Genomic DNA, 12,743 nt, shown 5'->3' on the forward strand with positions numbered 1-12,743 from the left:
TGGCTCAGAGGGGTGACCAGTCCTCTGCTGGCTGTGCCGGGTGAACATTTAGGAGTACAAGTTGTAATAATTAATAAATGCGGGGGGACAGCGTGAACAAGTTACCAGTGGGAACCTGTTGTTTATTTAGAATTGAATAGGATTCCCATGAGTCTATTACAAAGCATCAGCTACTCTACCTCTAGTCCAAACAGAGACATAAATTCGAAAATATACATTGCCTAATACGCTCACATAAATTCTATATTAAAATACAAATGGAGTCATTAGATAGACTGGTCCGTGTCATGGCTCTGTGGATCTTCACTCTCGTGTGTTACGGGGTGAGAGACTTGCATGTTGTGATTGGTTGTCCTGTTCCCTCCTGGGTGTTCAGCTGGTGGAGGAGGACGAGCGGAGACAGTTGCCCAACGGTGTGCACACCACGGCCGAGGCCCGGCCCACGGCCTACATCCCCCCAGGGGACGTCCTGCCCCTACCCAAGCCCTACGGAGCCCTGGCCCCCTTCAAGCCCTCCGAGCCCGGCGCCAACATCAGACACATCCGCAAACCGGAACCCAAACCCATCGAGATTTAGTCCTGGACCAAACACATCCAGGTCCGGAACCCGTTTCCACCCAGAGCCACTTCTGAAACAAGTCTAACTGAGACCTGGGACTAATGTGTCAGAAATGTCCTCTGAACTCAATTCGTTTGACTTTTATTTTGGAACTCTCACCACTTCCTATGACGACCTGGTTGGTAAGGACAGCCAATCCCTGTATGGACTTTAACAGCAAAAGAGCATCTCATTAAAGTAGGAGTATTCTTAACATTGTCTGCAGAGTCTTGGCGTTTGCTTTTATTTCCAACAGACTCTGAGCTTGGATGCGTCTGGGTTTCATTACCGCTGAGGTCAGATATGCGGGTCTATCTGGTAGTACTGGAGGTTTTTTAAGTTCTTCCCCAGTAACTTCCCTCATGATCTTTTCCGAGGGGTTTTCACTAGAATTCATTAAAACAAATTTGTAGTGGGGAGAAGAGAGAGTGAAAATGAGGCAGGCAAATACATTCAATGTTGGTGTGTGTGCGTTCCTTAAGCAGTGATGGAAAATATAAAAGTTTGGCTCTGGGAGGTCGGCATACTGGATGCTTGTACAGTCCAGTGAGATCAGATATTCTGTAGAACTCGGTCCTCTCAGCCAGCAGGGCGTTTTCAGAACTCTGAACCAGAACAGTCCAAAAGGACTTGATACTCACGCGATTATTTAAGAATGTATTTCAGTTTACTTGGCATCCCAATTTACAGGCGAAATCTGATCTCGCAGAGGGAGTGGAAGTTGACATATATGCAAAGAAACAGAGACGGCTTATAGTCTGAACTCAGCACACGTGTTGCTGACAAAACTGTGTGACTTCCAGAGACTGGCAACAGGGTCAATAAATCATCAACTTTCCAACACAGTCGTGATACGAATTAATGTTACACTTTTAAACAGTAAAAGACAACTTAAATGATCTTCAGAAAACATATCGCACTTGGTGTCTGGATGGCATCCACCAGAATGTCTTATTTGCCCCCTCGATCAGTTTCCTTCCCTGAGCTTTGGGCCAGTTGTGGAGGCACTTCTCATCTCATTAATTGATGAGTGAGGGGAAGGGGTTCATTTCGGATTGAGCACCCAATGCGTTTCAAAGTAAACCAAGATAACCATATTGAAACCATATTTTTTAGCAAAATAATCTGTAATCTGATATATTTAATCAGGTCGGCCATTTCTACCTCACATTATTATCGTTTCATTCCTTTCTTTTAGATAACATGTCATCACTTACTTTACAGATTCTACCTCTCTTGTCTTTAACAAAATTAGAGGTACATTAACTGACAAGTGAACAGCGTTATGAACATGTAACAAATCTTTTAATTTATTTAGTTACATTAATGCGAAACAGCTTTACACATAAAGACACTGTGTGGAGAAAAAAAGTCCCTTTTCCAGTTTAGTATCTGATCGATGGATTTCCCAAGCCGGAACTCCAATCACATTATTCCTGGATTATATATATTTATTTTACCTTTACTACTACTTTTTTACTCACTTTTTCTCCATTCTCCAATTTTCACATATTAAAGTGTATTTACGACCCAGTCCCATCGCATATGACAGATTCAGGAAAGTTAAAGAGCACAGCAAGGTTTCCTCATAGGCAAATGTGCCAAGCTGTTTATATTTTTTCCACACTGCTCCTCAAACCAGGAAGTCCTGTGGGTCAGCATTCGTGAGAGCACCCTCACACACCTGGCGCTAGGTTTTCAGGCTTATTCCTGAAATCTAACCACGAATGTGTTTCTTCACAATGGAAATGTACATACATCCTGCTCTCTCTCTCTCTCTCTCTCTCACTCTACACATACATATACACATATATATATATATATATATATACACACACACATATACACATATATATATATATATATATATATATATATATATATATATATATATATATATATATATATATAATGTGATGTTGTAATAATGAAATATTCCAGAGAACTTCTCTTTCCAAATTTCTCTGAAGTGTGTGTGTGTGTGTGTGTGTGTGTGTGTGTGTGTGGTGAAGGGTTGAGCAACAATGCTGAGAGCTATTGTTCATCAACTTCACATTCTTGTGTATTGGAGTTTTGAGAAATGTAAACAGTCAAGTGCAACAGCTCTGTCAGCGTGCTTACAGAATATGAAGTGTTCAGTAAACGAGCTTGGATTCTTTTCTCCTGCTCCACTTCCTCTCCACGTTCTGTTCCTCCATCCTCACTTCTCATCAAAACCCAGCACGATCAGAGTCTGTTTCAGAGCCGTCTCCTCTACAAACCTGGCGTCCACATTCTCCTGCTCCTCAAACGGGTTCTGTGCTGCAGCATGGACAACCGACATACAGCGCCGTTAGAAAACAGACACCACCACAGACAGTACAGACACTTCATTACACCACAGACCTCGCCAGACAGTACAGACCCATAATCACAACACAGACACCACCACAGACACCACCACAGACAGTACAGACACTTCATTACACCACAGACCTCGCCAGACAGTACAGACCCATAATCACAACACAGACACCACCACAGACAGTACAGACACTTCATTACACCACAGACCTCGCCAGACCGTACAGACCCATAATCACAACACAGACGCATCCAACACAGACACCACCACAGACTGTACAGACACTTCATTACACCACAGACCTCGCCAGACCGTACAGACCCATAATCACAACACAGACGCATCCAACACAGACACCACCACAGACTGTACAGACACATACATCTGTCCACACAATGTTGGTCACATTCATTTTGTCTTGGCAGTTTAATTAAGAACACTAGAGCAGGTCAGAAACATTCTCCAGACTAATACCTTTATCCTCCATATCCGACAGGATTTTGGCCAGATAGGTGAGAGGCAGAAACTCTGGCCTGAAGCCAGCATGGTCTATTTCAATGAGTGTCGAGCCCTAGAAAAGCAAGCCACCCAATTCGGATATGAGGTTCAACTAAACAAGTACAGTATTAATTACCTCAGGGCCAAGTTTACAGAATTAAATTGAAGATTATACAATTCATTAAAATGAACTGATTAGACAGAGCTTTATTAGATGTATTTCGTTAGGTGAAGATGATGGAAGTGGTCCTGTGTTACCTTGGTCTTGGCACGTTTCTCCAGCAGGCCTCTGACGTAGTTTCTGGAGATACAGGCAGAGCTGATGGGGTGATCCCACAGGTGGCAGATCTTCTGCTCCATTGGCTACAGGACAACAACAGACGGTCACTTTTACAGACCTCTGTCAGAGGCCGTCAGATCGGTAAATTAATTGCTATTCACTTTGACAACAGGGGAAACTGGTCATTGTTGCTCTCTTACACCTCTGATCTTGTGGTTGCAGAAAATGCCCCATATGCTCTGACGGGCAAAAGGTAGAAATTCACATTGCATCCACTGCTCAGACTAGTGGAAATATCACACATCAACACCTAAACATCTGCAATGCAATTACTAACGAACATTACACGTACCCAAAGCAATCAGCACCTTTTTCAGGAAATAAATATTTTACCTCAGGAAGTCTCTTCAGAATACTGAATTTGAGCTCTTCATTGGCATCACTGTTGTCCAGATCTACAAATAGAAAGAATAATTATTGGGAATAATAAAAACTGCAGTCATTTGTTTTTCTAGTGTCCAAATGGGTCAAGAGTTGGGGGCGATTTCATACCAGGAAGTAGACAAACCACAATTATCTTCAGATCTCATCGGTTTGGAACATTTAGAAATAATGGTTCATTTTAAAATGTATTGGGATTGAAACAGGAGAGCTCAATCCTGACTGTAACTCTTAGAAACAATCTTAGTAACAGAAATCGCACTGTTGCTCCACGTGCACCTTCAGCACTTTTAAAATGTTTCGGATCAGCAAGGTCTCTCGACATGTCATCACCAACCCAACAGTGAAAGGAGGATCCGGTGAAAACGGCTGCATACCACCGCAGCGCTCGGGAACCCATGACACCGGTTCTCCACACAGCTGATTCCTGAGGAATCCGAGTCGTCTTGTCTCCCTCCTGACGCCCCAAATCAGTCCCCGGAAATCTCTTCCTATCGTCGACTAGACTAAATATTGAAAACGGCCGTGGCTTTGTACTTCGCTTTCATCCTCAGAGGTTGTTTTGTTTATCCCAGAGGAAGAGCCATAACAAACCGTAATGAAACTGGCCAGGCATGAAAGAGTATTATCGCACTGCTTAATATTATGGGATTCCTACTCACACCAGGTACATAAAGGGTCTGAAATTTCTATTACTGAGGACATTATAACTGCCCAGTTGCTGGTCATTTTTCAACCCCCTAAGAAACAGACTGTACTGTTGTGTCGTAAGGTTGACGAGTTACAGAAGGTATTTGGGAATCTGTCCAGGCTTGAAAGGCTATCTGAGGCTTTTCATTGTTATTCTTACCAGGTACAGTCTTTCTTTGTTTGGCCCAGTCTGTAATTGTCTTTACTCGTAATTGAATGCATTTATATTCACCGAAGCTCCCCCGTTTTAGAAAGGCAATAAGTTATTCTCAAATGTGTTAATAAAGGGACAATTAAAATGTAGTGCTGTGCCGTTGACAAGATTTGGTCCTGAATGCAAATTGGTGGTACCATCCAAACAGTGTATGATAGTCAAAGGCAATGAATTCTGGTCAACAGAGGAATATTACTGCAATTTCATGTATTAGAAATGTTGGAGGGTATTTCACCAAAAAATACAGAGGCATTTCCATTGTGGTCCCAAAATTCCACTGTGCAAAAACATTACAACATTATGTAAATATAATGTTATATATGTACATTACGTAGAAACAAAGACCTTCCACACCTATATTGTTCAATCATTGGCCATTGCCCTATTTTTTCTTAATAATCGTAGACATGGCTTTAGGTCGCTGTGGTAATTTATTCTAATCAACTGCACCAGTATAAGAAGTTGTTTGTACCAAAATAGACATTACATTTCTGAAAGGTCTTTGATTGGAGGACAAATCTCTTAAATCCGAAGAATAATGTGACAGCCACCGAGTCTGTAATAATGGTATGGACCAGACAAACTTAATGAGACCACTCTTTCCTCCAAAGATACCCAGCCTAGCTGATTAAAATGCTGGACCATCAGATGACACACGGAGACATCCAATCACACCTTAGGTATCCTGCTGATTTCAACATTGACCACTGTGGCACTTCAACTAAGGGACCTTGCAGGTTTTACTCTGGATCCAAATAAGATGGATTCTTTTCATCCATGATGCAGATTAAGTTTGTTATCCGTAAGCCATTTTCCTGACTTTGGATATCTCCGCACTGGGGACCACTTCTATGGAGACGCTGCTCTTCTGGGACACTAGTAGAGCAGACTCATCTGCATACGAAAACAACTCGCCAACAGTGGGCTAATTTCACATTATTAATATGCAGTAGGAAGAGAAGTAGGCCAAGGACGCTCCCATGTGGGACTCCATGGCTTATCCCCTAAGCACCAGGACATTTCCCATTAACATCTCCCGTTTGTTCTCCACTGTTAAACCCCCCCCCCCCCCAGTCAGTGGCTGTTAAAACTAACGTCTTTAAACGTGTAGCACATTAAACTATGATCAACCGTGTCAAAACTTGTGCAATATCCATCATAATCATCGCACAGAAATGTTCCCAGTCAGTGTCTTTCCTGAAAAATACAAAAGACGGTTAAGAACAGCAGATGTGTTGGTGGAGTGGGACTTTCTAAAATGAGACTGTATTTGGAACGAACTATTATTCTGGCCAGTATATTGCTCCATCTGTTCATAAATCACTTTTTCCGGCACACTCACTAGATGCACGCTTGCAGTTGCCCATGTCTGTATTGCTGCCCTTCTCAGTGGATAGGGATATTATATCTTTGTAATTCCAGCCTTTCTCAATAGATGTGTTTATTAAATGGGCGGCACGGGGGGAATGTCAACCAGACACAATGCTGTAAATGTTATCAGCTTGTAGACCCATCTTAAAATAATCGGCAAGGACCTGACACGGCATACAACCCAATTCAATCTGGCGTCTCCTACCACTTCCTTTGCAAACACACTATCTCCACCCAACTCAAGACCCCAGGCTTTTCCAGTGGATTTTAACTAACTGAACCAACTGTTTTAGGGACTGCGGCAACCTCCTGGGATTACTGCAATCTCACAAATTTTGTCTGCGTCTAAAAAACTAATCTGACTACTTTGTTCCTCAGGGTTGTGTCTGTGATGAAAGCCTAATCCTCTTATAACAGAATGTAAGTGGAGCATCTTCTATTTTTTGACAGCGCTGTTTGCATCACAACCATTGCCCAAGAAAGTCCACTCCCCTCTGAAATGAGTCAATATGCATTGTTTAATGATAGATGGTCACCCACCACGAAGATACTAATCTGGGCCTAGAGAAACTAATCCAGTGTTTATTTTTTTGTATGGACGAAATGAAGGTGTGAGAGAATGTTTATTTTCAAATTGCAGTATCACCTTTAGGTAACCAAAAAATGAAATATTACAGAGTTGTTTTTAGGTTTTAGCTTTTTTACTACATGCTACATGAGTTTTAAGTTTGTAATGCTCTTTAAAAAAACTAAATAATGTGTTTCTGTTTATCTTGGTCCATACACTCCTTTTAGGTTGAAGAACCATCTAACAACAACAACAGAATAGAAATATATACATATATATACACTCACCTAAAGGATTATTAGGAACACCATACTAATACTGTGTTTGACCCCCTTTCGCCTTCAGAACTGCCTTAATTCTACGTGGCATTGATTCAACAAGGTGCTGAAAGCATTCTTTAGAAATGCTGGCCCATATTGATAGGATAGCATCTTGCAGTTGATGGAGATTTGTGGGATGCACATACAGGGCACAAAGCTCCCGTTTCACCACATCCCAAAGATGCTCTATTGGGTTGAGATCTGGTGACTGTGGGGGCCATTTCAGTACAGTGAACTCATTGTCATGTTCAAGAAACCAATTTGAAATGATTTGAGCTTTGTGACATGGTGCATTATCCTGCTGGAAGTAGCCATCAGAGGATGGGTACATGGTGGTCATAAAGGGATGGACATGGTCAGAAACAATGCTCAGGTAGACCGTGGCATTTAAACGATGCCCAATTGGCACTAAGGGGCCTAAAGTGTGCCAAAAAAACATCCCCCACACCATTACACCACCACCACCAGCCTGCACAGTGGTAACAAGGCATGATGGATCCATGTTCTCATTCTGTTTACACCAAATTCTGACTCTACCATCTGAATGTCTGAACAGAAATCGAGACTCATCAGACCAGGCAACATTCTTCCAGTCTTCAACTGTCCAATTTTGGTGAGCTCGTGCAAATTGTAGCCTCTTTTCCTATTTGTAGTGGAGATGAGTGGTACCCGGTGGGGTCTTCTGCTGTTGTAGCCCATCCGCCACAAGGTTGTGTGTGTTGTGGCTTCACAAATGCTTTGCCGCATACCTTGGTTGTAACGAGCGGTTATTTCAGTCAAAGTTGCTCTTCTATCAGCTTGAATCAGTCGGCCCATTCTCCTCTGACCTCTAGCAAAAACAAGGCATTTTCGCCCACAGGACTGCCGCATACTGGATGTTTTTCCCTTTTCACACCATTCTTTGTAAACCCTAGAAATGGTTGTGCGTGAAAATCCCAGTAACTGAGCAGATTGTGAAATACTCAGACCGGCCCGTCTGGCACCAACAACCATGCCATGCTCAAAATTGCTTAAATCACCTTTCTTTCCCATTCTGACATTCAGTTTGGAGTTCAGGAGATTGTCTTGCCAAGGGCCACACCCCTAAATGCATTGAAGCAACTGCCATGTGATTGGTTGATTAGATATTGCATTAATGAGAAATTGAACAGGTGTTCCTAATAATCCTTTAGGTGAGTGTATATATATATATATATATAACATTTTGTAGCTGAGCGATTGCTCATAGTGTCCTCTAAGAAACTGGTTCATCTCTAGGGTGCAGTACATCCTAAAAAGCACCCTATTCCCTTTATAGCGCACTACATTTGCCCAGAAACTATTGACACACTACATAGGAAACTAGATGCTTTTTGGGATTAACGTGGAGTTCAAAGTGAAGAAGCCAGACACACTTACAATATAAATCTCCATGACAGACTGGTGAAAACTGAGAGGCCCCATCTAACTCTCCAGCCCACTGACTGAGTTCAAAAGTTATTTGAAAAATGCTGTTAGGAGGCCTCCAGTGCACATGTACTACTGCAGTATGGGCTGGAAATAAACCTCTCCTTCATCTGTCTGTCTGTGTGTGTGTGTGTGTGTGTGTGTGTGTGTGTACGTACCCGTCATGAGGCGTGAGACAAAGGTCTCTGTAAGCTGCAACACACCATGGTCCAGGTACTGCAGAAAGGTGTGTCTGGGGAGGCAGCGTACCCCCAGCACCGCCAGCAGAGTATGATAACCTGTCACCATGTAGACCAGGTCAATATGATAATCTGTCACCATGTAGACCAGGTCAATATGATAACCTGTCACCATGTAGACCAGGTCAATATGATAACCTATCACCATGTAGACCAGGTCAATATGATAACCTGTCACCATGTAGACCAGGTCAATATGATAATCTGTCACCATGTAGACCAGGTCAATATGATAATCTGTCACCATGTAGACCAGGTCAATATGATAACCTGTCACCATGTAGACCAGGTCAATATGATAATCTGTCACCATGTAGACCAGGTCAATATGATAACCTGTCACCATGTAGACCAGGACAATATGATAACCTGTCACCATGTAGACCAGGTCAATATGATAATCTGTCACCATGTAGACCAGGTCAATATGATAACCTGTCACCATGTAGACCAGGTCAATATGATAACCTGTCACCATGTAGACCAGGTCAATATGATAATCTGTCACCATGTAGACCAGGTCAATATGATAACCTGTCACCATGTAGACCAGGTCAATATGATAACCTGTCACCATGTAGACCAGGTCAATATGATAATCTGTCACCATGTAGACCAGGTCAATATGATAACCTGTCACCATGTAGACCAGGTCAATATGATAATCTGTCACCATGTAGACCAGGTCAATATGATAACCTGTCACCATGTAGACCAGGTCAATATGATAATCTGTCACCATGTAGACCAGGTCAATATGATAACCTGTCACCATGTAGACCAGGTCAATATGATAACATGTCACCATGTGGACCAGGTCAATATGATATCTTGTCACCATGTGGACCAGGTCAATATGATAACCTGTCACCATGTAGACCAGGTCAATATGATAACCTGTCACCATGTAGACCAGGTCAATATGATAACCTGTCACCATGTAGACCAGGTCAATATGATAACCTGTCACCATGTAGACCAGGTCAATATGATAACCTGTCACCATGTAGACCAGGTCAATATGATAACCTGTCACCATGTAGACCAGGTCAATATGATAACCTGTCACCATATAGACCGGGACAAAGCTAACGTTAAATGGCATATGTCAGGTTAATAGGTATACAGTATGCATTTAATTGAGGTAAATATGTTCTAGCTGTTATTCTGAGGTTTACTGAGGTAAATACATTCTAGATGTTTTTCTGGGGTTTACTGAGGTAAATACATTCTAGATGTTTTTCTGGGGTTTACTGAGGTAAATACATTCTAGATGTTTTTCTGGGGTTTACTGAGGTAAATACATTCTAGATGTTTTTCTGGGGTTTACTGAGGTAAATACATTCTAGATGTTTTTCTGGGGTTTACTGAGGTAAATACATTCTAGATGTTTTTCTGGGGTTTACTGAGGTAAATACATTCTAGATGTTTTTCTGGGGTTTACTGAGGTAAATACATTCTAGATGTTTTTCTGGGGTTTACTGAGGTAAATACATTCTAGCTGTTTTTCTGGGGTTTACTGAGGTAAATACATTCTAGATGTTTTTCTGGGGTTTACTGAGGTAAATACATTCTAGATGTTTTTCTGGGGTTTACTGAGGTAAATACATTCTAGATGTTTTTCTGGGGTTTACTGAGGTAAATACATTCTAGATGTTTTTCTGGGGTTTACTGAGGTAAATACATTCTAGATGTTTTTCTGGGGTTTACTGAGGTAAATACATTCTAGATGTTTTTCTGGGGTTTACTGAGGTAAATACATTCTAGATGTTTTTCTGGGGTTTACTGAGGTAAATACATTCTAGATGTTTTTCTGGGGTTTACTGAGGTAAATACATTCTAGATGTTTTTCTGGGGTTTACTGAGGTAAATACATTCTAGATGTTTTTCTGGGGTTTACTGAGGTAAATACATTCTAGATGTTTTTCTGGGGTTTACTGAGGTAAATACATTCTAGATGTTATTCTGGAGAGGGCTCTCTCACCAGGAGGGAGGGGCAGACAGAGAGTCTTTGTAGCCTCCAAAATCCGGCTCATCACGTGAAACACAGCCCAGTCCACTGAGCTGCCCGGCTGTGTGCTGGAGTGGACACACAAACGGTTACACACACACACACACACACACACACACATTACAGGATCGTCAAAGTACACTTACAGGCACATCACCCGAGGACCAAGGTTGTACTTTGTCCACACACACTCCAACACTTGTCTGGTCAGCTCCAGCTACAAATGCACGCACACAAACACACACACACACACACAAGGGGGAGATCAGAGATGAAAGCTTAAACAATTCTAACATCTGATTTACTTTTCTACATGACAGGACCAGTCAGTGTGATAATTGCTCCTCTTTTCTCTGTTGAGCAACACTGTTAGGCTACAGCAGGTAACCCAGGCCGACAAAGGCCGGCAGAAACAACTTTTATGATTTCTAAATGTGCACTGACACGTTCACACCCCTACATCCCTTCACACACACACACACACGCACCCACACCCAGGGTAACTGACCAAGCATGACTTCTTACATCCGCTTTCATCTCTTACTGCAATAACAGGAAGAAACACCAATACATGCACATCCTTATACACACACAATAGACACACATGAAAACGTCTAAACACATTACCAAACCTACACACACTCACACACGTACTCGGTACACATCATACCCACCCCCCCCACACACACACATTAATAATAATAATAATAACATTATATTTATATAGGGTTTTTTAGGGACCCAAAGACACTGTACAACAGTGACATGGAACAGAAAACAAACAGAAACAAAATAAATACTATGAAAAAACAACGAAGATTGAGAGTGTGGGATTTGGCGTGGCTATGGGTAGGCGATTTTAAACAGATGAGTCTTGAGGCGTTGCTGGATGATGGGGATAGTCTCAGAGTCATGGATGGTAAATGGGAATCACTTCTTAGATAATGGAGTTTATTTTTACACAGGGTTAAGATGGAGGAGGGTATTCTTGGGTTAGTCATATCTATGTAAGATGTCATAACTCAAACATTGAGGGAGTGGATTGTCTCTACAGAAGGAAATACATTAATTCCAGGATAATGGTAATCCTCATTTCGTAACTACAATCTATCTAACGCAGGCTTTTCCTGGTGACGACGTAGCAATTTATCTCAGTAACTACGCAAACGCATGATGAAACACACACACACACACACCAGCTTAGCCACATAGTTCACCGCCAGCACATCAATCTTCTTCTTCCCCAGTCGTGGCAGATGTCTATTCAGGTGCTCTCTCAGCTTGTCCACCATCTATAGGAAACACATAGGGTAGGGATTTAAACTGTGTGTGTCTGTGTGTGTGTCTTGAATGAAACAACAGCCTACTGAGACACACAATGCAGATACACATACACTTCAGTCCAAACGCACCGTAGAGAGAGCACTGTGACCTGCAGAGAGAATGGCCTGCTGGGAGCAGAGCTGACAGTTCTAAGAATAGTTACCCTGCTGCTTGATGGCAAGAGAAACACAGGTAGACTTTAAACCGATAGGGTTTAGATACTACTACTACTACTACTGTTTGTGTTTTGTGTTATAAACTACTACTGCTACTAATACTGCTACTGGTAGTACTACTGCTACTGCCAATACTACTGCTAGTACTACTGCTGTTAGTTATTTGTGGTTTAGAGTACTACTGCCGGTACTACTACTGTTAGTGTTTTGTGTTATAGAGTACA

The 12,743-nt window shown here is 42.0% G+C and overlaps 2 protein-coding genes across 10 annotated transcripts in view; one reads left to right on the forward strand and one right to left on the reverse strand.

Annotated features, from left to right (window-relative positions):
• Positions 1-1,449, forward strand: part of ccdc146 (coiled-coil domain containing 146) — a 43,934-nt gene extending 42,485 nt beyond the window's left edge. For 3 of the 4 annotated variants that reach the window (XM_034287948.1, XM_034287947.1, XM_034287949.1), the window contains one exon: positions 377-577. In XM_034287948.1, coding sequence (XP_034143839.1) covers positions 377-577 — 201 coding nt within the window. Of the gene's footprint in view, positions 1-376 lie in introns of all 4 variants that reach the window. The other variant, XM_034287946.1, reaches the window with a different exon arrangement.
• Positions 1-12,743, reverse strand: part of gsap (gamma-secretase activating protein) — a 36,211-nt gene that overhangs the window by 7,662 nt on the left and 15,806 nt on the right. For 3 of the 6 annotated variants that reach the window (XM_010895158.5, XM_029114527.2, XM_010895157.5), the window contains 8 exons: positions 12,217-12,312; positions 11,167-11,237; positions 10,994-11,088; positions 8,929-9,048; positions 4,114-4,175; positions 3,699-3,803; positions 3,417-3,513; positions 2,509-2,899 (listed from right to left, as the gene is read on the reverse strand). In XM_010895158.5, the coding sequence (XP_010893460.1) occupies positions 2,799-2,899; positions 3,417-3,513; positions 3,699-3,803; positions 4,114-4,175; positions 8,929-9,048; positions 10,994-11,088; positions 11,167-11,237; positions 12,217-12,312 (747 nt within the window). In that variant the 3' untranslated portion in view covers positions 2,509-2,798. Of the gene's footprint in view, positions 1-1,884; positions 2,316-2,508; positions 2,900-3,416; positions 3,514-3,698; positions 3,804-4,113; positions 4,176-8,928; positions 9,049-10,993; positions 11,089-11,166; positions 11,238-12,216; positions 12,313-12,743 lie in introns of those variants that run through there. The other 3 variants (XR_003777340.2, XR_003777339.2, XM_020056150.2) reach the window with 3 other exon arrangements.

This window comes from Esox lucius, chromosome 18, assembly GCF_011004845.1.
Source record: "Esox lucius isolate fEsoLuc1 chromosome 18, fEsoLuc1.pri, whole genome shotgun sequence".
NCBI lineage: Eukaryota > Metazoa > Chordata > Actinopteri > Esociformes > Esocidae > Esox > Esox lucius.